At 47.7% G+C, this 26,760-nt stretch overlaps 1 protein-coding gene across 12 annotated transcripts in view; it reads left to right on the top strand.

The window, feature by feature from the left end:
- The window catches only part of DLGAP2 (DLG associated protein 2), a 729,374-nt gene that overhangs the window by 629,180 nt on the left and 73,434 nt on the right, over nt 1–26,760 (top strand). For 11 of the 12 annotated variants that reach the window (XM_082375176.1, XM_082375174.1, XM_082375178.1 and 8 more), the window contains 2 exons: nt 1,435–2,504; nt 14,205–14,416. In XM_082375176.1, the coding sequence (XP_082231302.1) occupies nt 1,503–2,504; nt 14,205–14,416 (1,214 nt within the window). In that variant the 5' untranslated portion in view covers nt 1,435–1,502. Of the gene's footprint in view, nt 1–400; nt 2,505–14,204; nt 14,417–26,760 lie in introns of all 12 variants that reach the window. The other variant, XM_082375185.1, reaches the window with a different exon arrangement.

The raw sequence follows: 26,760 nt of genomic DNA on the forward strand, positions 1-26,760 counted from the left end.
TATGCTATAATAGAGTCTGTATTTCCTGTATAGATTATATTATATGCATATTATATACTAGGTATGCATATTCTATATGGATACATGCATTATGCATACATAGTATATAGGCATATCATATACTATAATAGAGTCTGTATTTCCTGTATAGATTATATTATATGCATATTATATACTAGGTATGCATATTCTATATGGATATGTGCATTATGCATACATAGTATATAGGCATATCATATGCTATAATAGAGTCTGTATTTCCTGTATAGATTATATTATATGCATATTATATACTAGGTATGCATATTCTATATGGATATGTGCATTATGCATACATAGTTTATAGGCATATCATATACTATAATAGAGTCTGTGTCTCCTGCATCTGTTTGGTGACCAGTTGGAAGCAACAGAAGCAGAGACGCTGGGACAGCGGGAAGCAGAAGTGGAGCAAGGGGCTTCTCTAGCAAAGCCTGGAATCCAATAAACCCTGGACTTTATACATGCTGACCCAAGAGAACTGAAAATGGTAACAATTACAATCATAATAAGGTAGCTAAAAATAATCATTGAGCGTGTCCTCCTCCTGGACCTCTGCTTGTTGCCAGCGCACAGCTGAGGCGACAGAAGCCTGCCGAGAGTCCCACAGTAGTGCTGGCAGAACTGGGACCCTAAGCCTAACTAGTCCGTGCCCAGAGACCCCCGTTTCGACCACTGAGCTCAGCTGCCTTCCTACCAGGGCACCCAGCAGCAGCAAACCCAGCATCCGGCAGAGGTCAGCTCTGGTGGTTCGAGGGTCTGTGTTTAATAGTGCAGCTCACAAAATCAGACCTTTTCTTCCTGACTTTTCTGAGTAGAATTGTACAGCTCAAAATCAACAGTCTGAAATAGGAAGTCAGGACATCCTGGTTCCATCCTCGTGCTGACGCGGACGGTGGCCTTGAGAAAGTCACCTCCGCTGCTCGCCTGCATAGTGAGGACACAGCTTTAAATGATTCATGACCGACCCCCTAGCGTGTGGTGCATCAGCCCACCTGGCAGTGTCGCTGATGAAATAGCAGGTGTGATTTCTCAGACTTCTTAAACGGAACCACAACACGCAAGTCTAGTTGAAACGTAACTTGTTTTTTTCCCCCCAAATTGTTCATTTGTTTAACACCACAAAATCTTGCTGTCAAGAGACCTGATGAACGTATTAGGCATTAAGTATTCGTAGTTGTCGAACCACACTGGGGAATATCGAAGTTACTTTTAATGCTCTTATACTTTGGAGCAGGCGATGTGGTATAAAGCAATGATCGTTCACTTGAGCGTCCAGACCAGGAGCGGCCACGGGATACAAATAGTCCACGTGTAGAGGGATGGGTGTCAAGCGAGGGCTTCCGTCCGTGTTCCCACCGAGTCTGACGCGGTGCTTCTGTGTTCTCTCGACAGACCAGCAGCACTCATGGTCCCCGACTCAGCACTTCAATGAAGACAGGTACTCCCCTGCGCTGAGGACTATGAAAGGCTTGTCCGGGAGTCGGAACCAGCCCCCGCTGTGCTCCGGCCACACCTGTGGCTTGACGCCCCCCGAGGACTGCGAGCACAGCCACGGCCGCCTGCACCGTGGCCCGGAGGCGCGGCAGCCCTACCTGCTCAGCCCGGCCGAGAGCTGCCCGATGGACCATCACCGCTGCTCGCCGCGGACCTCCGTCCACTCCGACTGCGTGATGCTGCCGGTGGCGCTGGGAGACCACGTGTCCAGCAGCACCTTTCCCCGGATGCACTACAGCTCCCACTACGACACCAGGGACGACTGCGCCGTGGCCCACGCTGGCGCCAAGGCCAACCGGATCCCGGCCAACCTGCTGGACCAGTTCGAGAAGCAGCTGCCCCTGCACAGGGACGGCTTCCACACGCTGCAGTACCAGCGCGCGTCCGCGGCTGCCGAGCAGCGCAGCGAGAGCCCCGGCCGCATCCGGCACCTGGTCCACTCCGTGCAGAAGCTCTTCACCAAGTCCCACTCCCTGGAGGGCTCGTCCAAGGGCCACGTCAACGGCACCAAGGGGGACGGCCGGGCGGACGAGCACGCCCACGGCCACCACTCCAAGCACGGCAAGCGGAGTAAGAGCCGGGAGCGCAAGGCCGAGGGCCGGCACCGCTCGGGGCTGAGCAGCTGGTGGAGCTCGGACGACAACCTGGACAGCGACAGCACCTACCGAGCCCCCAGCGCGCTCAGCCGCCACCACGCCGACCCCGCGGCCCACTGCTACCCCGACGCGCTGCCCGGCCCCTTCGCGGACCTCTCGCTGCGCATCTCCAAGAGCAACAGCGACGTCAAGTGCTCAGCCTGTGAGGGCCTGGCCCTGGCGCCGGACGCCAAGCACATGAAGCGCAGCTCCTGGTCCACGCTCACGGTGAGCCAGGCCAAGGAGGCCTACCGCAAGAGCTCCCTGCACCTGGACAAGCCGCTGGGGCCCCCGGAGCCGAAGCCGCCCCTGCGGCCCTGCCACTACCTGCAGGTAAGGGAGCGCACCACGTGCCGTCTCGGCAGGCCGAGTGGGGTGGGCCCAGGGGGACCCCCCGTCCTTCCTCCAGACCGTAGCCCTGGGTACGAAGGGCCGGTCCTCGGGTGCCTCCAAGGCTGCAGGATGTTGTGGCACCGGCCACAAATGTGTGCCAGCCCATGGGAGTGCTTTCCCATTTGAAAGTGGCTGGTTTGGTCCGGGAGTGAGCTTGAGTGAGTTCACGGGCCTTACCCGACAGTAGCATCTTTAAGCCAAGGAGCATGAATATGGAAACCACATGCATTCCCCTGGGGTGTGGATGAAACACATTCACCAAAGGCAAAAACAGATTAAAGGCAGTGGCTGGCTGGAGGTGGCGTATTGTGGAATTCTCTGTTTTTGATCAGTCCCTTCTCCTCCCGGCCTCCTAACCATGCCACCCCCGAGGGAGCTGGGGGAGCGCCAACCACTGAGAGGCACCCAGCCCTTTTAAGAGGCCTCTGCAATCACTTCTGTTAGCTAACAGTGCTGTTAGCAAAGCTGGAAAGTCTGAAGTTTTCCTTCAGTGCATGTATAATTTGTATTCCAATTCACACTCCCTTCGACGTGCCCGACAGCAGTTGCTGTAGGCTGTGCTCTGGGTTAGGGAGATCCTCACGGAATAATGAATAATAGTGCTAAACGCTGGCTGAGTCATCAGACGGTCAGCTAATGGAACAGAGAAACAACTGTGAATCTTTTCGGGCGTCAGGTGGCTGCAAATCATTTTAGCAATTCCAATTGCCATCCTGGAACATGGTCCCAAACCCAGTGGTTCTGTTTTAAAAGGAAACGCTAACCAAATTGCTTTTATAGAAAGATTTATTCAAGGAGGCAAATTGGTAGATGGATAAAATATTATTTTTGTAGTCATGGGAGAGACTTAAATTTTGCTTGTAGTTAGCAAACGCCAGTGATATATAAATATGAAATTTTTACCGGTACATCTCTAAGAAATATGACAGATCCATCCAGGGCCCAGTCTAGTCATTGTGAGAAAAGCAAAACTCTCCTGTTTGTGTCCGTGTTTGGACCTGGGAAATCTCCAATGCAGTGTCCCCTGAGCACGTCAGTCTGGACCTACAGCTGGGGTATGGGGCCCCTGGGTGCCTGACTCAATGACCTGACTTTTCCATGACACTTCTTGGGGCACCTCGTACCCCTCAGGGCCTCCCTCTCAAACGTTTTCTGTCCCCTCTCCACTTATCGAACATCTGCTAATCATGGAAACTAGTAATCCGATACAAAGGCAAGAGTGCAACATAATGAACCCCAAACACTCGTCACCCAGCCTCGGGAACGATTGATTCAGGGCCAGTCTTGTCCCATCAGTACCTCACCTGCCTTCCGGTCCAGGTTATGTTGAAACAAAACCCACACGGCCTAGGTAGGTGTTTCTGTATTTATCTCTAAAAGACCCACACTGGAAGGTAAGGGCTCTTCCTTTTGAAACACAACTGCGATGCCATTAAGACGTTAAGGAATCACAATTCTTTAGAGTTTCAATATCTGGTCAATGTGCAGGGTTCCCCGTCAGCCCACATTTCTCTCTCACGGTTTGCTGGCGTCGGCATCCAGATCAGGGGCCTGCACGGGGTGGGGTGCCATGTCCATGAAAAATCTGTTGGTTTCTCCTCTGTCTCCTTCTCTTTGCTCTCTCTTGCCTCCACTGTCCTGCCCAGGGATTTTATTTTGGGCGGTGGTTAGGAACCCATTTGTCTGACGTTCCCCGCAGTCTGGGCTCCAACTGTGGGGTCTCAAGGGGTCACGCAGCCGCCTCTCGGGCCCTCGTGTTTGTCAGGCGGTGGTCGGGCCTCCACCATCAGCACCCCCGCCCGTGGTCCCGCACTGCTCACGTGAGGGTCACTAAGGACCTCGCCCGGTGGAGCGAGAGGGTCGTCCCTCCAGCCGTGGCTCCAGCAAAACCCGGTTTCCAGACTTCGGAACATTTGTCCTTATGTGATAATGTGTGAGAAATGACAAGTGACTGGATCCTGGTGAAAAGTTGTGATTCGGTGGAACAACCTCTGGTGTTAAATAACATCATGCAGGCCCGCAAACCCCCCAGAGCCTCACGCGGAGTGGGCAGTCGTAGAGCCAGCCGCGTGGTCCTCGTGAAGGGACACTGGCTGGAGTCCACTCACGATGCAGCCTCAGAGCAATCTGGACCACGGTCGCCCGTGGTGAGGGCCACATCGCAGGCAGGGCGGCGCCACGGGGCCCCAGAGAGACGCGGGTGAGGCGCTCACTCAGGAGACGGGTTCCCACCAAGCCCCCCTCCCTCCCGCTCCTTCCCGGAAGGGAGCCAGCCGCGTCCTTCCCGGAGGGCCCCCGCTGGATCACGGGGGAGAGATTTGAGACCAGGAGCATCGCGATCTCCACTTCCTTCCCAGGTTCCTTTGTCCTGTTGGGCCAGGACTTCCAGGACCTTCTGCTACAGGGCTTCCCCACGCTGATTGCATTACGCTTTCTGGGGAAGGATACAGCTCTCTGGATCCTCACCAGCGCAGATCTTATTTCACAGCCAGAAGGTAGGGGCACTGGAAGAATTTGTCTGTAGATGCGACCGTAGGAATAAGATTTAGAAGAACAGAAGGGAGAAATAAATGCTCATACGCTTTTCTTTTTCCACCAAAAGCTGAGACATTTGGAGCTGAACAAAAGGATTGCTTTTCACTTTCACCTTTGGTTTGTACAGAATACATAGTTAACATTAGAGCAAGAGTTTTTATGTTTTCAAGTAGGTCAAAGCAGACAATAGGCAGAATTGAAAGAAAATTATGGTCCTTTTTATTCTTTGAAAGAGCTTGTTTGGGTAGTTTCTCCATCAGCAGACAAAGCGTCTAAGGTCAGAGTGTTAATGAATGTCACGTAAATTGGGCGGGTGACCTGCGGGGGCTTAGCTCAGGGAACAGGTGGCCCCCTTGTCATGTGCTGCCCTGGGTTCTAGGGACACGAAGGTAGGAGGTGCCCGCCTGGCCCTAATGGGAGGACAGGTGAGGGCAACTGCGTCGTCTAGAGAACACGGCGGGGACACGTGAGAACATGCCAGGAACACAGGCCTTGGCCCCCATCACATCGCACTCCAGCGGCACGTAGCCCGGGGCCAGCACCAGCTCGGTACCCCCTTCTCCCGTCCTGGCCTCCTGGCCTCTCCGCAGGCCTCCTTCACTCTCCCTTCCTCCTTCCTCTCTTGATTGTCTCTGCCCGACTGGTGGTCCAGACTCGCAAGGTCTCTCCTGGCGACTGGGGGTCTTACCCCAGTGTCTGTGCTAATAATGCTGCTGTTCCAAAGGCAGCATCTTGTTTGGTGTTTAACGCAGGAAGAGTCCCCGTCCCAACATGACACGACTCCAGGGAGCCGCCAGAGGGGAGGAGCGGAAGGACCGTGGAGCAGGGAGAGCCACTGTGAAGCGTGAAAATCTTCCCACACTTGCCAAGTATTTCAGCCCCACTCCCAAGCTCCATCCCGCTGAGGTCCGCATGCCCCCAGACCCGGGCACCGAGCCTGCCCCACCGTCCTTCGCGGGAAAGGGCTCCAAACGCTCCGTAAGTCGTGAGCATCCTGCATCCCAGAGCGGAAGCCGGGTCATAAAGTCGATGAAGTACCGGCGTGCGCACAGAAGTACATCCTACAAACGCTGCATTTCCCAACGACATTCGTTCAGTGGGTTCTGTTTGTGCTTTAGAGAAACCATCCACCTCTACCAAAGGGGGCCTCTTCTCGTTTCTGCAGTAAGCACTTCAAGGGGCCTCAGGCTTCCAGAGCCCTGGACGTGTGCTTCCACGCGATCAGAAGTGAAAGCTGACTTCTGACTAAGAGCTGAGCTCTGAGGCTGACCACCTCCCACACCCTGGCTGAAGTGGCCGCCCCATCTGTCCAGAGTGTGTCTCGCGCCCCCGTCCCTCCCTCCGCCTGCATTGCTCTGCTCGCTGGTCTACGATCTGTCTCCCCGACAGGACTCCGCACCCCCATCACCGCATTATTCCGGCGTCTGGTGGGGTCGGACTCGTAATAAAGCCCCGAATGAAGGAACGAGGAGGCTCGTTTGTCCTGTGATGCCGCAGGACACCTGGAAGCAGTGAAAAGATACTCAGATGTCGGTTCAACAAAGCAAGCGTCTTTCCAGGCACTGGAGGCGTCTGGGTGGTTCTGGAATCGGGTGATCAGGAGGATGGGTGAGCCCCCAGCCCCTTCTGCTCTCACAGGATTCGTGACTCTTCAGGATGGTTGGAATTAGGGCTCATGAAGACCATCCAACTCCAGAAAACCAGTAATTCTGACAAGCTTCTCAGAAGCTTAATTGTTTCACCCGGTTCCCAGCCCCCCGGAGCCCCGGGGCTGTCCCCGCCGGGAATGGCTGGCATCGTGGCCACTAGGAGATTTCTCTGGCCCCTCTGTGGGTTGGGTTACTCCCCAAACCTGCTGAGGTGGCGGGTCCCTTCCCCCGGAGTCCCCATGGAAACCCTCGTCCCGCTTCCGGGCGCTTCTCACAATCGATCTCTTGTGTTTCCACGTGCACGTCTTGGCCGATTTCATCAGCACCTAAGACACGCTCACATCGTGGGGCATTTTGCCTTCTCTGTTCTTTCGTGACAGTGGACGGGTGGGTCCTGGAGAGCAGTGGCAATCCCTGGGAAGGGTTTGAAAGGAGCCATTCCCAGAGCACAGGGGAAACCATTACCGTCCTAGGCCTGTGGGCAGGGTCCGGAGAGAGGGGGCCCGTGGAGGCAGGACCCCCAGCATTCGGAGACCTGGTTGAGGCAGCTCCTGCCAGACTGTGGGCCCGAAGCTGGAGAGAGCTCTGGAAGGCGCTCCGCACCCTCCCCACCGCCCCCGCAGTGCAGCCCTCGGCAGAGCCAACCAGAACCGGAGGCTAAGGGACCCGGGCTGGCGAGAGGCTCCCTCAGTGTCAGGGCACAGAGCAAGGGGTGGGGGGAGGAGACAAGGGACCCAAGGGGACAGGAGAGGGCATGGGGAGCATGACCAGCACATATGGACGGTGCCGACAGAGGACTAATGGGTGACCAGCACACAGGATTACCTCCAGGAGGCCACGCCCCGTTCAGTGCATCATGTTTAGTCCCTCGTATGGTCTCAGGCCTGTGACAGGCATTTGGGAAATGTTGTTGAGATAAATTTTTCACTGAAGGATGCTGGGGTTCAGGTATTTGCCAGCCGTGAGCCCGGTCAACCTTTCTGCCTCATTGATCTCATACATATCAGCCTTTGTGGTGAGACTCAACACAGTGTAAGAAAGGCGCTTGGAAAATCATCAGTCATTATATAAACCTATAATGTTGTGTGGGTGAATATTCTACTCTATCCACATTTACCAGTTAAGAAGGACGAGGTCTGTGTGTGACTGTGAATGTGCACGGTAGAAATCAAAGGAGAGCTGACACTCGGGCTGGCGGTTCTCTCTTGTGCACGGGGGTCGGGGCAAGATGGTGAGCGGCATCGCTGGCCTCAAGCCTCCAGCGGCCAGGAGGCAGTCCCCCCAGCTTGAAGATGACCAGACTTGTCTCCGACGTCACCAAGTGTCCCCGGGAGACAGAATTACCGCCAGCTGAGAACCACTGGGGTCGTCCCAAGAGCATGAGGGTTAGAACTAGGTGGACTTGGGCTCATCAGAAGCCGACTCCCCTGGGCTGGGGGCAGGGCCCCCCTCCGCCTGCACCTCCTCCCGGGCCCTGACTCCCCACCCTCAGCACCCCTCCCAGCACCACCCACCCACCTCCCAGGTGTCCGAGCTCAGCTGGGAAGCCTTCTTATGAGACGCCGTCTTTTTTTTTTTTTTTTAATTTTTTCCTTTTTATTTTGATATAATTTTAGATTTACATAAAAGTTGCAATAATAGAAAAGAAAACTGAGGTATATGCTTCACCCCATTTCTCCTGTGTTAACAACTTAGATCACCATAGCACAGTTGTCAAAATCAGGAAATTAACAACGTTATAATATTAGTAACTTAAAAACAGATCTCATTTGAATTGCACCAGTTTTCCCCGATGTCCTCTTTCTGTTCCCACAATCTTTTAGTTATTGTGTCTCCTTAATCTCCAATACATGATGGGTCCCCAATCTTTCCTTGCCTTTATGACCTTGACGCTATTGAAGAATAACAGTTATTCTGTAGAATGTCCCTCAGTTTGGGTTTCTCAGATGTTTTCATGATTAAAGTTATGCATTTTTGGCAAGAATACCCAGAAGTGATATTGTGTCCTATTCAGTACATCATATCAAGGGGTACATGATGTTTATATGTCATATCAGGGGTAACGCTAACCTTGATCCCTTGTTTAAGTTGGTAACCTCGGAAAGTTGTTTTTGTACGCGGTGGTTCTGGAACATGTGAGACGCCTTCTTATGAGACGCCTTCTCAGGTCCTATGAGGCTTGTTGATAGCTAAACCACGCCCTCTCCAAAGTCCATGCGTTTATACCCATTGTGCAGTTGTTTAAACAACTTTCCTGCCCGTAACCATGGCTCCTAAACATGTCAAACCAAGTATCCTGTTTATAGCAAATATTTCATGGTGTCTCCTGGACTATTCTAAAATGAAATTCAGGCTTCCCTGGTGGCGCAGTGGTTGAGAATCTGCCTGCCAATGCAGGGGACACGGGTTCGAGCCCTGGTCTGGGAAGATCCCACATGCCGCGGAGCAACTAGGCCCATGAGCCACAACTGCTGAGCCTGCGCATCTGGAGCCTGTGCTCCACAAGAAGAGAGGCCGCGATAGTGAGAGGCCCGCGCACCGCGATGAAGAGTGGCCCCGCTTGCCACAGCTAGAGAAAGCCCTTGCACAGAAACGAAGACCCAACACAGCCAAAAATAAATAAATAAATAAATAAATAAATAAATAAATAAATAAAAATTAAAATGAAATTCATGTGTAACCGACCTACACGTGCTATTCTGAGTATAGATTTGACCCTTGAACAACACAGGTTGGAGCTGCGTGGGTCCACTTGTAGGTGGCATTTTTCAGTAGTAAACACTCAGCGCTACATGATCCACGGCTGGTTGACGGCTCAGATGCGGAGCCGAGCATGTGGAGGACTGACTACAAGTGATACTCGGATTTTTGGCTGCATGGCGGGTCAGCACCCCAACACCTGCATTGTTCACGGGTCAACTGTATAGGTTTGTTTACGTGTATAATGTGCCCAAACGCTAATAAAACAGAGAAATAAAAGGAGGGTCACTTTTAACTAAGAACATGAATTTTAATATAAGAATGGGCACATGGCAAACACGTACAGAAGGAAGTATTCGGAAGCTTGTTTCTGGATGAAGACACAATAATTTAGACCCGTGGAGGGAATAGTAATGATTCACGCACCACCAGCAGATTCACCCACCAGGTGGGATTATCGGCAACGGTAAACAGTTCTTGGTGAAGTATCACACCAAACAAAGTTCTCTCTTGCCCTGATTTACATGGTTAGTTGCATTCCTGAAAAATCCACTGTTCGTTAAAACCATGCAAACGAAAAACGAAAAAAGCAAAAAAACTTTAGTTTACATACAAAGGAGAGTTAGAGTCAAGGCTCAGGTCATTATAGACAGAAAAGCATACACCACACAAACCAGTTCTTCATGGGGTGGGATTGTGTCGTGCTTTCCTGAGAACGAGCATCTCTGGCCCCCGGGATGCTGGTCGTGCCCACCAAGTATATGGCAGTCACGGCTGCCCCCGATGGGTGTCTTGGGTGGCCCTAGAGGGTGTCCCCACTTGGAACCGCTGTTGTTTACTGTAACAACCTGGAACTGAGAAGCCCAGCTGTCTTGCTCTCAATTATATTCCCAGTGGCGAGCGTGCCTGGCACGCATTTAAAACAAAACAAAAAACTTTTTGGAATGAATGGAGAAGACATTTCCCTACAGGGACACACAGCGTTTGATGGCATTTTCTTCCTTGGTTTCAACACCTGAAAGAGAATATTATTACAAAACCCTGGCCCTTGTCACCTGTGCCTTGCTGCTTGAAAGGAAGAAAGGACATTTTAATCTGCCGCGCTGAAGTTTCCTTCAAGCAAGAAGCAGGAGACACTGAACTGCACACTCAACTCAACCTTAGGAAAATGCCTATTTAGACATCATAAATATCACTCTATGCAAGTGGGAACTAAATTAATAATTATCGCTAAATGCAGCAAAGATCACGCATGGATTTGCAGAGGAAGGAAGTTCGTTGTCACTGTGGAAGGAAGTTCATTTGTTCGTTCATTAAAACACTTGTTGTTTTGGGGCCAACCCTGGCCACTCTTACCTGCCGTTGCAGGTTTTTGACACTGTAATACACCCAAGAAAGAGTTATTGACTCAGGCACGGTGGCATTTTCGTGTCACCCCCTTGTTCTTTTGATAGTCTGGAGACATGTGCTTTGGAAGCAGTATTCAGAGCCCACGCTTGACTCTGGTTTACACTCCTTCTGTATTGAAATCTCTCCTGTCAGAGCCTGCGAAATTGGCGGCTTACATCAGAAACAAAAAAATACAAGCTGCTCTCATTTGTTAGTTAATTCACAAGCTGCTGGGGAAAAAAATCTTTGTTTTTTTTTACGGAAACATGTTTTTAATTCACAAAAACTCCATAAAGCTGCCAGTGGGGACGCATCTTTCCCGGCTCCTCTCCATCTGTCTCCTGCCGTCTCCAGCCTCCCTCCCTGGAGCGCCCGGCCCATAACGGAACCCCGGCCTTCTCCTTCCTGGGCCTTTGTGTGCCTCTCTCTTCTGCCTGCTGCTCAAATCCCAGGAAGTTAGAGCCCAGACCCCTCCTCCAGGAAGCCTTCCCAGATCATTTCCTCTCTGTCCACAGCTTCCACTGACTGCTTCCCTGTTTTCCCTCCACACCTGCTTCTGTAGCCCTAATTAAACCATAATTCACTTTCTTTTATGCCTGCCTCCCTACTGAAATGTACTGTCATTCGGGACTAAATTTTCTCAAGTTTACTTTTTATTACACTAGCAAGATATACGGTCCATGTAGAAAACTTAGAAGACATTAGTATAAAGAAAAATCATTGAGAAACCCGCAGTCACTATCTCCCAGGGGTGATTCCACATCCTTCCGGCTACGTGTCTATGCATGTTGCAGGCATATCTGTCTTTAAAGTATAAGAACACGGAGTGCATACTCTAAAAATGCTCCCGCCCATGAACACCCTTCCTCGGCTAAATGTCAGTTCTTCTGCACAGTATCTATGGCATGCTTGTAGTAAGTATTTCCCACCACCCCATCAGATATTACCAGTTTTCCTCCTTTGACCCTAATGAATGGTTCACACTCCCTGGCGTGAACCCTGTTGCCTGGGGACATTGCTGGGTCAGAGGCGCCCACAGTCTGAAGTCTTCTGATATGTGGCCGTAAAGGTTGGACCCACATTACCACCTGGCGTGAAATGGCGTGGAAATGTCTGTGCCCACATCTGTCTCCATCCTGGCAATTTGTTCTGATGGTGGAAAACTGACTTTTGGTAAGAAAACCCACGGATGAGGATCTAAATGCCCAGAGAAGCTCAGTCTTCCTTCTTCCTTAGTCATTTCTTCCTCGTGCCCCACATCCTGAGCGTCAGGAGATACCTTCTATGTGCGTAAATCTACGCCTGTTTCCCCGGGGGCTGATTTCTTGCTCTGTCACCGGGCCTTTCTCTCCTCCCGCCGTGTCTCTGGCGGTTCTGCACTGCCGTCTGTGGCCTCGTGCCCGCCCGCCCGCTCTGGACCACTCCCCAGGGTCACTGTCCTCTGAAACCCCCTGGAGACAGGCACTCAGCACCCGGCGACAAGGAGCTTGGAAACGCCACCCACACGGCCCCTGCTCTGCAGCTGCAGGGACTCGGCTGCGGATCCCCCGGGGCCACGCAGCCCTGGGGGGTCAGGGTCCACTGAGGACCTGGAATCTCCACCCCGCTAAGCCCCCTCCTCTTGCTGTGTGTGGCTGCGAAGTCTCCACGTGCTTCCCGTGGACCTAAGCCAGCTCGGGGTGGGCGGAGGGGGAGCTGTTTTAAAACACAAACTGCAGGCAGGACCCACGACGTGTCAGCACGGGGCCTGGAGGGGCTTGATGCCCACCCGCTCGCCTCTCAGTGAGGGGCCGCCCCGTCCCTGCTTGTCTTGGCCGGAACCGCAGAAGGTACATGCTGTCCCATCCCCGGTTTCCCCTCCTGGGCTGTAACATGCGAGATGTCTGAAGATGTGTTTTAAGAAAATGGAGAGAAGGTGCCTTCAGCTGAAAACTCTGCCTTTCCAGCCAGGCATGTGCGTCCCTGGCGGGGATGGTGACAAATGGGCCCACTGGCGCCATCAAAACTGGAAAGATGACAAAGGGACATATCTATGAAACAGAAACAGACTCACAGACACAGAGAACAGACTGTGGTTGCAAAGGGGGGCTGGGGGAGGGGTGGATTGGGATCTTGGGGTTAGCAGATGCAAACTATTATATACAGGATGGATACACAACAAGGTCCTACTGTATAGCACAGGGAACTATATTCAATCTCCTGTGATAGACCATAAGGGAGAAGAATATGAAAAAAATATATACGTGTGTAACTGAGTCACTTTGCTGTACAGCAGAAATTAACACAGCATTGTAAATCAACTAGACTTCAATAAAATTTTTTTTAAACCCTGGAAAAATGGCAGGACTCCTCTTAGGATGATCTAAGGAGTGTCCGTGAGTCTCTGAATAGTCACCATAGGAAGAACCCTGCCTCTGAAGACTGTCAGGACAGACTGGCAACGTCCTCTGTCTCGGTGAAGAGGGCTCTGGGAGATCCCGTCCTGCAGCACGGAGAGCACGTGTGTTAGGTCCTTGGACTGTGGAACTCCGCGTGACGGTGCGGGCATGTGTGGAATCGTGCACCCTCTACCCTCGGCCGCTGCTGGGCCTGGTTTGGGTCTTTGTAAGGGTCACGGCCGGTGGAGCGTGAGCTGCACGGGGCAGGCGCGTGCGGTGTAGACACCCTGTGACTTGTGTGTGCTGTGTGAGGACGCCGGGTTTCCTAGATGGGGGGGGGGGGGGGACACGGAGTGCAGGCCTGCTTCATCCTCTTCGCGGCGTAGCCCATGCGCCCCAGGAGCGACACAGAAGCGCTGAGGGGGCGTCGCTCTGCTGGGACCCAGGCCGTGGACAGCGTTCGGGGTCCGAGTCCCAACCCAGCGCAGCGTGCTTCCCGGGCGCGCAGGGCCCTGGCGTGTGGGCCACGACCCAACTGCGGGGTGCACCCCTGTCAGCTCTCACCACGCAGCAGGGCCTCCTCCTCCTGGTTTCCTTCTTCCTCTTCTGTCTTCTTCTCCACACTGGAGACCTCTTCTTCCAGTTTTCTCAAGTTTCAACTGCTTTCCTACCAGAAGGAAATAAATCGAAATGTTAGTGGCGCTGTTTTCCAGGCGCTGAGACTACAAATGGGTTTTTCTTTCTACGTTTCTAACATTGTCTCACTTTTCCCATAACGTTTATTACTTTTATTACAGGGGAGAAAACAATAATTGTATATTAATGTCCTTTTGGGATTTGAATGACAGACCCCTAAGAAGCGTCTGACTTTCAATGCTAAGTGACCATAACGAGCTGTGTCTTCACGAGCTCAGAGGATTTGTCCCCAAAGAGGCAGTAACGGAATTCTCACGCCAAGGCTGACGCACGCCCTGTCTGTTCTCTCCTAGGTGCCCCAGGACGAGTGGGGAGGGTACCCCACTGGGGGCAAAGACGAGGAGATTCCCTGCAGGAGGATGAGGAGCGGGAGTTACATCAAAGCCATGGGTGACGAGGAAAGCGGGGAGTCGGACTCCAGCCCCAAAATGTCCCCCAAGTTGGCCCTCCGGCCGGAGCCCCTGCTCAAGTCCATCGGACAGAGGCCGCTGGGAGACCTCCAAACGTAAGCCCCCCGTGCGCCTCCCTCACCCCAGCCCAGGGCTCTTCTCACACTAACCGCGGCCACTTGTCAAAAAACCCTAGAAAAAGTCCTGGGTTGAAAATATTAGACTCAGTGGCCATCAATTTTCAAGTCCTTAAAAAAAAACAATCAGACCTTCGGTTATTTACTCATTGCATAGTAATTAAGGAAATACACTTGGGCAGTTTCTATGTCAAATATTAATTTTCAAGCACCTATCATAGCCGATGACCGATCCGTGTCTTCTCAGATCATTCCAGCTATTTATCAGGAGCACATTTGTGTGAGTGTGTGAGTGTGTGTGTGTGTGTGTGTGTGTGTGAAAACCACAATGGGGAATTTTTTGTTTACTATAACTTTACAAGTGCACATGTAGGCAACAAATTTTTTGCAGGGTAGGGGCAGGAACTGGATTAATTTTACAAATATCATAGCATATGCTTTATATATTTGTCCAAAAATACATCAGGGTTTTTTTTGTTTTTTCTTTAATTGAAGTATAGGTGACTTACAATGTGGTGCCAGTCTCTGCTGTACAGCAAAGTGACTCAGTTATACACATATAGACATTCTTTATTGATATTCTTTTCCATTATGTTTTATCCCAGGAGACTGGATATAGTTCCCTGTGCTATAAAGTAGGACCTCGTTGTTTATCCAGTTTATATATACTAGTTGTATCTGCTAATCCCAATCTCCCACTCCATCCCTCTCCCTCCCCCTTGGCAACCACAAGTCTGATCTCTATATCTGTTAGTCTGTTTCTGTTTCACAGATAGGTTCATTTGTGCCGTATTTTAGATTCCACATGTAAGTGATATCATATGGTATTTGTCTTTCTCTGACTTACTTCACGTAGTACGATAGTCTCTAGGTCCATCCATGTTGCTGTAAATGGCATTATTTCATTCTTTTTTATGGCTCAGTAGTATTCCATTGTATATATGTACCACATCTTCTTTATCCACTCATCTGTCGATGGACATTTAGGTTGTTCCCATGTTCTGGCTATTGTGAATAGTGCTGCAATGAACATAGGGGTGCATGCAAAGACACATTGTTGATAAATTTAACTAATTTCCAAAATATAAACGGAGGAAACTAGGAACTCGGCTATTCATTTGAACTATGAAAATATGACTGTAATTCTTAGCAGTCACCTTGTGTGTTTTTGGTCCTTCCAGCTAAGTCTGGATGTTAAGTGCAAAGAACTGTCTGCTTTTCCCACCACGAGCTGTGGCTTCTCTGATGTGAAGGTTCAACAAGAGGGTGAAACGGCAGCTCAGTGCTTTGCCAGTGTTGCATCCAGAGTTGTTCCTGTGACGTAGTGAGAGGATGGGGCTGTGACCAGGGTGTCACCTTTGTCTCATCCCCCACCCGTGCCCCGTGCACATGGCGACATGTGAAACAATGGTGTGATTTCTCCTGATAAATCCAGTCATCCGTTAAATGTTACCTCACAGGATGAAAAATTAGAATTTTGAGTTGAACCGTATCCTACATTTGACAAACGTGAACGGTACCTTGATGACCTCGTTCACTTAAATCCCTCAGCAATTGTGTTGGGGATACCAGGCAGGAACGGGTGAGGCAGGCGGCGACGTCTGTCTCCTTCCTTACGGGTCCCCTAAGGTAAGGCGCTGCCTTACACAGAGAAGGTGGTCAGGGGAGGTTTGTGAATCAGTGCCCAGGAGCCAAGCCAGAGGCTCGCCCTGTGGAGCTCACAGAGGGAAAACCGGGAGGGGGGCGTGTAAGCAAAGAAAGCAAACCGTTGGAAGAGGTTGTCAGTGGAAGGTTGTGCTGGGAACTTAAGAAGTGAGGGGTTAGGGGTGGGGAGCCAAAGGCATCACCTGACCCAGGCACCCAGCCGTCGAGGGCTGGACCAGGCATCAGTCTCCCCAGCTTGATTTGGGGGTGCCTGAAGACACATCTGAGAACTCTGGGTTATCTGAAAACCCCACGCCCCCCCAGGCAGCAGTTGTGCTTAGCAGGTCTTGGGGTTCTGATCCGCTGGGTAGGGCCACCGACTTAACTCCTCATTTTAAAAGTTCGTGATTCATTTCATGATTGTGCACATTGAAAGCAAACCATGAAAAAGAAATAAAAGCAGGCAGTGTTTGAACTGTGAGCAGGGATCAGTCCTTTTAAGAATTACGCACTTCATTTTCCTATTGACAAGGTCCCTCCTCCCTGCCTGCTGACCCCAGACTGGTCGTGCTCCCTGGACCCCTGTCCCCAGCCCTTGACCTCTCCCCGCGGGACCACGATTCCCTTCTTCTTCAGCGGTCAGCGCCTGCCTCTCATCCCTCCCCGCATCTGTACCAGGCGCCAATGCTGACGATGTTCAGAAGATATTGTTAGGAGTTTACATTTGTAAAACCCACATCATTACCCAACATCGTAAAAATTCCCCCAGAAACCTAAGAGAGTGATGGAGAGGCAAGACCACCGGACAGCGTAACCGTTCACCATCCGCGTGTGGAAATGGAGCTGGGGGTTCATCCACAGAGGCTTCTAACCCCAGCACACCCACTGCACTTCATAGCTCGGGAAGCTTGGGGGGAAATGAATAGAATATGCTGCCTAACACCTGCTGCTGTTCTCAGCTCACTTACGTCTACGTTGGCCTTGCAAACACTGCCCACTCTGTCTGCAGAGATAAGCCCTTGGTTGGACCCTTCTTCCCGTTATTCTGTATTTATCACTCCGTTCATCCCTCCGACACGTGCCAGGCACTGTGCTAAATTCTCCTTACACATGTGTGAATTATTCTTTTCCCCCATATCTGACACTGCAGTGGAGATGTGAAGGGGAGGGGGCAGCTCTCTGTGACATGTCCAGACGACACCATGCGCTGCAGGACTCCTCTGCTAATTTGCAAAGTCCGTGAAACTCCCATAACAAGTTGCTCTTTGTGTTAACATATGAAATTTCTCTTTAAAATATGTTACTGGGAGGTATATCAAGTAAGTTGTTATTATTGCCTGTTAGGATCTTAGCACATCTTAGAATTTTATAGGTTTCGATATAATTTCACTTATTTCCGTCCTAAATGGCATCATGAAAACTCAACTCTTTACCCAGGGAAATAAAAACTGTGCCCATTTTATGGAACAGAACCCTGAGTCAGAGGAACAAGGTACTGAAGGCCACGTAAGGGACCAGGGGTTTGAAATGAAAAGTTCTTTTAATCCCACGTCCAAGGAAAGTATTTCACCCAAATAGCAGGATCGTGTGCCTGGGGACCAGCATGATCTCTGAGGGAAAGGAAGTGGTAGTTTTAAAGCTGTGTTTAAAATATGACTGAAAGCCATCAGATTTAACAGTGCACTGAATGTTTTCCCTCTGACACCACAGAACTTCACCAGCAGGAGCTGACTGACAGAACGGTTTAAGAGTCAAGTGATAAACATAAGAATTAGTGTCTGCCAACCTCCTTTAGGTTTTATTCTCAGTATGCACAATTAATTCTATTCACATTCATAATGGTATTTAAGAATTCAGATAAAATAGCCAGATGAACCTAGTAATTATACTTTAGTTTTAATTTGTTGGATTGATGGATTTATGTTCTTATCGTTGAATTATCATATGGGCACACTGAAACCTTAGGAATTTTACGAGCCTCCCAAGTCACAGTAAACACCGGTATAAAATGGACTTTCCCAGCAGCCCTTCTTCAATCTGCCCGGCTAAGACCTGAAAGGAGATTGGGTGTTTAGTTGCCTGTCACCAGCCCTTTTGAGCCATATAATATAAAACCCCTTCTGTGAAGGCCGCACGTACTCGAAATGCTTGACCTCTGGGAACAGTGATTCTGTTGAACACTGTCTTGTCTTCCTGCTGTTAAACCGAGAAAAAAGTCAGTCTTCTCATTAATAATTGAGTGCATGTCCTTATTACACATACAAGGATTTTCGCTTTCACCTTGCTGTGTTATCTATAGAGTGCAAGGAGACAGAAAGTTTTTTCACTCTCGAAAGAAAAATGAAACAAAAACAGACATGCAAAGACCTGTCACAGCTGTCTTACTGCTCAGAATTCTCAACAGTTGTGTTGACTGATCAGGAAATTCAGACCCCCAGGCCGGGGACAGACCCTGTCTCTCTGTGGGTCAGACCCTGCCCATAGGCAGACACCATTCAGAATTATTTTAAATGAAGTGCAAATTTGAAGATGCTACTGAATCTAATTTACTGGATTTTTAAATTAACTTATGTATTAGTATCTGGAGAATTCACTTTTTATAATTATGAAAGGTAGACCAACTAACTTAATTTGGGGGCTTTGGGGTATATTTTTCTGCTTAGCTGAATTGAGAAGTCAAAGCTCTAATAATTGTGAACATCTCTGAGTCATTCTCTCAAGAAGGTAGCATTTTAAATTTATAGAGAAAGGAGAGCTTATTTTAAGAACTACTTTATATGTAAAGATAAACTCAGGTGGGTTACAGATATAAGCATAAGAATCATATTTGTATGTGTGAGTATATACAGGTATGTGTGTGTGTGTATATATATACATGTGTGTATACATGTATGTGTATATACATGTGTATGTATATGTATATGTGTATATATATACATGAATGTGTGTATATGAATATTTTACAATCTTGGGTTGGAGAAGGCATATCCAAACCTTATTCCACAGTGAGAAACTACAAGACATTGACAGATTTTAATTCATAAAACTAAAAACGTATTCATGGTAAAAGCCAACAGACAAATCAACAAACTAAAAGTACTGTCACCAAAGTAAAACAATCATAAAAACCTGGGAAAATGTTCCATAATACAGGTGACACATTTTCATACTCTTAATACAAAGAGATGCCTTACAAATCAGTAAGGAAAAAGTGGGCACTGTAGCTATAAAAATGGACAAAGGCCAGAAAAGACTGTTTACGGCACTTCCCTGGTGGCGCAGTAGTTAAGAATCCGCCTGCCGATGCAGGGGACACGGGTTCGAGCCCTGGTCTGGGAAGATCCCACATGCTGCGGAGCAACTAAGCCCGTGTGCCACAACTACTGAGCCTGCGCTCTAGAGCCTGCGAGCCACAACTACTGAGCCCAGGTGCCACAACTACTGAAGCCCACGCACCTAGAGCCCATGCTCCTCAACAAGAGAAGCCACCTCAATGAGAAGCCCGCGTACTGCAACTAGAGAAAGCCCGCACACAGCAACGAAGAACCAATGCAGCCAAAAATAAATTTAGTTTAATTTAATTTTTTAAAAAGACTGTTTACATACCTTATCAGTAATTGAAACTTGTAGAGAGTGTTTTAGCATTCCACTTGAAACTAAAAATCTAAAATCTTATTCTAAAGAAATTGCTGTAAAGCATGCAAATATGTGCAAAAATGTAGTGATGTGCACAGTTTCATTGTATATCACTGTAAGAAATTGTAAATTGCCTACATGCCCATCAGTAGGCCTTGGGCCCCACTTGGGACAGTCTAGCCTCTGGATACACCTGTAAGCAGTGACACAAGTAAAATGTTGTTCATTGCAACATGATCAGTAATAGCAAAAGTTTAAAACCATCCAAAGTTCACCACTATAGTGCTGATTGAATAATAGGTATACAAGTATTAAAATAGTAGAATATTATTAATAGAATATTAGGCAGCTATAAAAAATGAGGAAGATTTCTATGTACCGATTTGGAGCGATCCAGGTTACATCACCTTTAAAAAGCAAAGCATAGGACATTATTATATAGCTGCCACTTTTCTATAATAAAATGGGAAGATAAGATTAAGACTCATATCAGTTTATATTACATAAAGAAACAATAGAAGAATAAACAGAAACTAATAAAAGTGTTTACCTCTAAGGAGTGAAGAGGAAGTATGTGCAATAGGGCTGGGACCAGGACATCTCAGTATGTCCCTTTTCTGTATATAGTGTTAACCTTCATTTATGCAAATGTGCCATCTATTCAGAAATAACAGAACTTAGAAGACACAATAAAAGAAAATAAAACCCACTCTCAAAAAACAGAGCAGCCAAGAAGAGATTTAGAGATAACCGATGATAGAACTATCAGAGAGAACCTAAAAATAACAAATTAATGCCAAAGGATCTAAGGGAAAACGTGGACTACTTACATACACAGAAGGGAAGTTGGCAGAGAGAGAAAAATTAGAAGAAAGAGGCGGCTAGAAATACTACAGATGAAAATCATGGTGTTAGAAGTAAGGAATTTTGCTGCTGAGCACCTCAGCAGACTCAGCATAACTGAGTGATAATGAGTGCGCTTGAAGATAAGGTCCACAGAAGTCACCAAACTGAAACGCAAAGAAAAAAATGTAAGAAATAAAAAGTGGAAACGAGCATTCAAGAACTGTGGGAAAATATCAAACTGTCCAACACACCGGAATCCTGGAAGGAAAAGAGAAGGGGAAGCAGTCAATAGAAGAAACATTTGAAGACATAACGCCCAAGAATTCATAAAAATAGCAAAAGACATTAAATCACAGATTGAAGAATCTCAGAAAATCTCAAGAAAGATAAGTACCAGAAACAAAACAAAAGCCACACGTATACACACATCATTTTCAAACTACTGGAAACCAAGGATAAAGAGACAATCTTAAAGAAAGCTGGAGAAAAATTAAAGACACATTACATACAGAGGAACAAAAAATTTTCACAGACTTTTTGTCATAAAGTATTCAAGCCAGAAAATAATGAAGTAACATCTTTAAAGTATTAAAAGAGAAACCTACTAACCCAGAATTCTAGACTTAGAGAAAATATCTTTCAAAAATGAAAGTGAAATAAAGACTTTTTCACAAAAACAAAAGCAGAGAAAAACATTGCCAACAGACCTGTACTAGGAGAAATATTAAAGGAAGTTCTTCAGGCACGAATATGGGATAATACGAGGACAGACAGACATCTGGGGCTGTGCAGAAAAGGACAGTTCCATATCTGCGTTGTGATGCAGGACCATGCGCCTGCCACCATGCCCAGAGCTGTGTGGAAAGGGAGGGATGCTGACAGTGGGCAACTGAACCAGAACTGGAAAACCCAATCCTGCAAAATCAAATACAGAAGGCGGTAAAATGGGGTGTGTGCAGGCAGCTCCTCTGTGGCGAGGCATAAACATTAATCCGGGACAGGAGGAGGGGAGAGCACTGCAGCCTCACCCCCTTTTTGCTGGTTCACATCAGGCAACATAAGACATGCCCCTTGGCCGCTGGTTGGAGAAGAGATCGAACAAGTCACAGGAGAGAACCCCGGCTCGGAGGTGAGCGCCGGAGAAGAGGTGGGAAGATGGGCTCAGATGGTCCCTCTGGCTCCTCACCTGCACTGGGAGAAGGGAGCTTCCTTTTCTCCAGACGTACACTGACTTGGTCATCTCGATGACCTAGACACCTGCCCTGTGACTCTCCTGGAATTCACTGGCGGGTAGCAACTGGTCGTGCCCCTTGGCTGCTGGGGAGGGGTCAGGTCTGCTTCGGGACCACAGTGGGGTCAACCCGAGAAATCCCGAAGGGCACAGGGCGTGCAGGATCCGTCTAGAACGGCTCACTGAGCGTCCCGCAAGGCCACTTTCCCCACTTCTAGGGCCATCAATCTTGACTCTTCTGCTCTTTCCTGATGTGGGACTCCCTTTTGAATTTGGCAACCCCCCAGCTCCTGGCATCTCTCACGTACCGACCCCAGGCCCAGGGTATCACAGGCTCGTCTCCCGTCAGCGTCCCGTTTCGGAGCATCCTCGCACCCAGGGCCCCTGGCGGAGCCCCAGGGCAGATCCGTCACCCGCCAGCCCCTCGCAGCCTGGCAAGCCTTTCTTCTCACCCTGCCCGAGGCTCCTGGCAATCTGCCTTCCAGCCCCGCTCAACTCCCTGCTGTCTCCTGACTGCACCATCGGCTCACGCTTCCGCGCTCCTGTTCACCCTTCCGTACCTGCTCAGGGTTCCCTCCTCCTGGGGGTCTTCCTGAGTCAGTGCCCCGCCAGGCGCTTCCCGAGTCCTCTGCCCTTGCCTCTACCATACACGTGTCTGCTTTCCCTGACAGAGAGACGTCCTGTCTATAACAGCCATCGTATCTTCACTGTGTGGCATTTTATACGGGCCCCATACACACTGAATGAATGAAGAAAACTGACTTCTTATGAATCCCTAGTCAGGGATCATTGTTAATCAACTTAATAAGTGAACAGCTATTAAGGGCACCAGTAAAATCATCATTTTTAGTTTCTAAAAATAAAAATTATAAGTTGAAAAGATGTGTGAAAGCCCATTCACATTCACTCAACTCCTTGAACTCTCTAATAATTAGTCCCAAAAGGACCAGATGCTAGCCTCCTTGAAAATATCACACGCCTTAAACGTGCAAATCTTCAACCAATAGGGAACCATATGCTCCATGGAGAAGTATTCTCTTTCACAGTTTCCACTATTACCCCTGGTCTGGTGACTTCCACACCCTCCATTTCAGCTGGAGGAAACCAGGGGGGTTTCTTCTGTGCCAGGTCACGTTAAAGCTGTTGCCAGCACCACGAGTGTGTATTTGCAGCTCTGAAGAGTGCGACCTCCTGGCTTCCCAGGTAGCTGAAAATGTCTCTCATCAGAGACTGAACAGGAGGTAGGGACCAAGGGACAGGGATGGCACCTGGCGCTGTGCCCCTCAGGTCTCCACCCACCGGAGAAGCAATCCCACTGCAGGCTTTGCAGACTCGGCAGGTGTCTGTCTGTGAAGGAAGGTGGACCCGCTCAGCACTGTGGCCTTTTTCTATCTCTATTCATGGATGTCACCAGGATCTCACCATCACACCTCTTCATTTATTTTGATTGTTTCTCTAGTAAATCCTCAGCTTTTGATTCTCAGACTGTGGAATCAGCTCTGTGTTGAGTTATTATTCTCTACTGTTTTCTTGTTTTCTAATTCAGTAATTTATGCTCTTATTGTTAATTTTTTCTTTGTATTTCCTTAGATCTAATTTGTTATTTCTCTCATTCTTCAGCTGAATGCTTATTTAGTAGTGAAAGTGTTTAAGACTATGAATATTCCTAAGGGTGTACCTATACCTGCCTCACACATACCCTGATAGGTGATTCTTTTGTTGTCACTACTTTCTGGATAGTCTGCCATTTTGTTTTGATTTTCACCATGATCAAGTGTTTGAATGAATTAAATGAAGGAAAGATCAACTTACTAGGATAAATGTAGCCACTAGTAACTATTTTTCTTCCTTTTAATTACTTTTTGAAACTTAAGTATTGTGTAGAGTTTTTAATACTGACCACCTTTCCTTTCCAGCCCTTTGGGCAGGGAACTTGATTTTAGAGCAACAGATAAAATATTGTTCTTTTTTCCATTGTTTTCCCATTTCTCATTGTATGAGCTCTCGATTCTCCCAAAAGTCGTCATTCCTGATCACTCTCACAGCTGCATACGCATTTACTCACTCTTCAGTCTACCACAGAGCTACTTTTGGCCTTTTTGCTCCCATTCATCTAAGTGTGACATGTGCTTTCCTGCACAGAGCTGAGGATGTTTCCTCAGTTCACCTCATGCTGAACTGCCAGAGTTCAGATAGCATAATGGACAAAGAATTTGTCACACTTGAACAGTGAAGAGTGTTGAAAGCAATCACTCTTTAAACACAAGTCACTGTCTTTACCTCTGTGGACTTCAAACGTCTAACAGTGACACACAGATGGATCAGCTGAGCACTTGTGAGAGGTCAGACAGGGCTTTCTGTTAATAAACCAGAAGCCAGTGGCTGTCAAAGCACTGACTGCTTCCAGAGAATGCACTGAATAAAGAGATTAGAGCAAAGAGAGGCAAATCTGTAAGATTTGGGTGCAAAATTAAATAAAATTAAGCCGAATAGTAAACCTGAAGCAGCAGTGACTTTTAATAAGTCACATTATATGCAATTCTCCCAAATGTAGTAAAGATGATTTATTCTATGGAAATCATTGTCTTCCTTGGTGTATGATACTTAATATATGCATTCCCCATTTATTTGGTCATCCAGTAAGTAAGTGTATGTTAAGGGCTGGGTGTGTAAATAAGATATCAAGTAAATAAATGAATAAATGTACAGATTGCCAGGATATTAACTAGGCACCTAAAACTAAACAGTTAATTTTAAATGACAGAAATCATTTTCACAGAGTTTAAAAAGTGAGGTTTCGATGAACTAAACTGCTTTTGAAATAATCATTTTATCATGGTTAAAAGTGTTTTTAAAATCTCTTTTATTGCGAAATTTGGCAGTATATATCCAAAAAAACACTTATGTTAATTCTTCCCAGAGCCTCCAGTGAGAACTCAGTCTGGCTGGAGCCTTGGTGTCCGTCTGTGATACCGTGAGCAGAGAACCCGGTCATGCTGGGCCAGACTGTGACCTACAGTTATGATGTGAGCTAACCCTTGAGTGTTGCCTTAAGCCAGTGAATTTATGGTAATGTGTTATGCAGTGTATTAGTCAGGGTTCTCCAGAAACATAGGGTGTGTGTGTGTGTGTGTTTGTGTGTGTGTAGAGAGACTGAGACAGAGAGATTAACTGTAAGGAACTGGCTCCTGTGATTTTGCAGGCTGGCAAGTCCAAATTCTGCAGGGCAACCTGGCAGGCTAGAGGCCCAAGGAAGAATTTAGGCTGTAGCTCGAGTCTGAAGACAGTCTGGAGGCACAATTTCTCTTCCCAAGGAGGTCAGTCCTTCCTCTTAAGACTTTCAACTGATTAGACGAGGCCCACCCATATAATGGAGGGCAATCTGCTTACTCAAAGTTCACCAATTTAAATATTAATGGCAGCTAAAAAAAAAAAATACCATCACGGCACTATCTAGAATACTGTTTGACCAAATATCTGGGTCCCACAGTGTAGCCAAGTTGATACATAAAATGAACCATCAGACACAGCAGTGGAAAACTAATACAGGAAGTCACTAGGGAATTCCCTGGCACTCCAGTGGTTAGGACTTCACGATTTCACTGCCATTGGACCAGGTTCAATCCCTGGTAAGGGAACTAAGATCCTGAAAACCAGTGGCACAGCCAAAAAAATAAAATAGGAAGGCACTAAAATATTAGTAATGGTTATCTTTGGGTGGTGGATTTGTAGCTGAATTGTATTTTTTTTTAATATTTTAAAACTTTTTCCAAAAGCATATATTAATGTTAAAATAAGAAAAGATATTGAAAATCAGTTGTATTGTCTTCTAAGTGCCCTCGTAACCTGTAATTACTGTCTCTCCAATAATAACACTGCATTTAAAATGAATTTTCCTTGTGTTGTAAAGTTACAGTAGTAATAAATTTATGCTCAGTGACTTTATTAGACTTTTCAGCTGCAAGTGGAATTATAATTTTATGTGGATTTTAAAGCCATAAAATGAAATTTATTCCCAGTAGTATTCCCACATTTTGTGTCTCCAAGGCTCATGTTACATGAGACTTACAGTAAGAGATGCTGGTGGAGAGATGTGTGTCATTGGGAGTAGTTGCAGCTTGGTGTTGTCACCAGGGAACCTCTTCCTTGATGGAGTGAAAGGGATGAGCATTTGAGGGTTACTTACCTGGAGTCTCTCTAAAATCACTTCTAAGTCCAACACCACAAGGAGTACTTGGAAAAGGAGCCTCCAACATCCCCCTGGTCCAGACAGTCAAGGGCTTTCCTGGGACAGATGCCCCTCCCAGCGTCGGGACCCCTCCCAATATCGGGTGACTTTCAACTATTGCAGAGTTCCCATACTGAGAGTTTTCCATCTGTCATTTTCCTGCACATTTGATGTCATAGTTCTTCTTTTTTATCTTCTGTGTTTTTCTCTACTTCTTGATTAAATTATGACCTCTTTGAATGACAATGTACACTCATTTCTTTTTATTATCCCTGTAATTGTCATCCAGTGAATGTTCAACAAACATTGCTAGCTGACTGGGACCCCATTTATGATCTCTTTGTGGTACAGTTACACTCTTATTTTTATTTCAAATGGAGGTACATGTAGTGATTATCTCCTATCACAACAGGATAGTAGATTCTACTATTGATTCCTACGTTTGTACAGTGAGTATCAAATAGTTATTAAATTCAGCATTTGTCATTAAACATTGCAATAGTAAAAGAACTCTTTCTTCTTAAGTAGCATGTACCTCTTATTTTATACAGTGGTAGGTAATCAAATATTTAACCTATAAAATCAAGAGTCAGAAAATATAATGGAGTGAGAAAAATGGAAATACATATTTAACTGCCGTAGTGGTATTTAATCTCAGGTGCTAATAGGGAAAATACTGGAACAAAGGCAGCTATTGCAGGGTAGAACAGAATGTGTTCTCCCTACATGCCCTGTCCT

The sequence above is a fragment of the Balaenoptera borealis genome, assembly GCF_965194805.1.
Source record: "Balaenoptera borealis genome assembly, chromosome: 21".
NCBI lineage: Eukaryota > Metazoa > Chordata > Mammalia > Artiodactyla > Balaenopteridae > Balaenoptera > Balaenoptera borealis.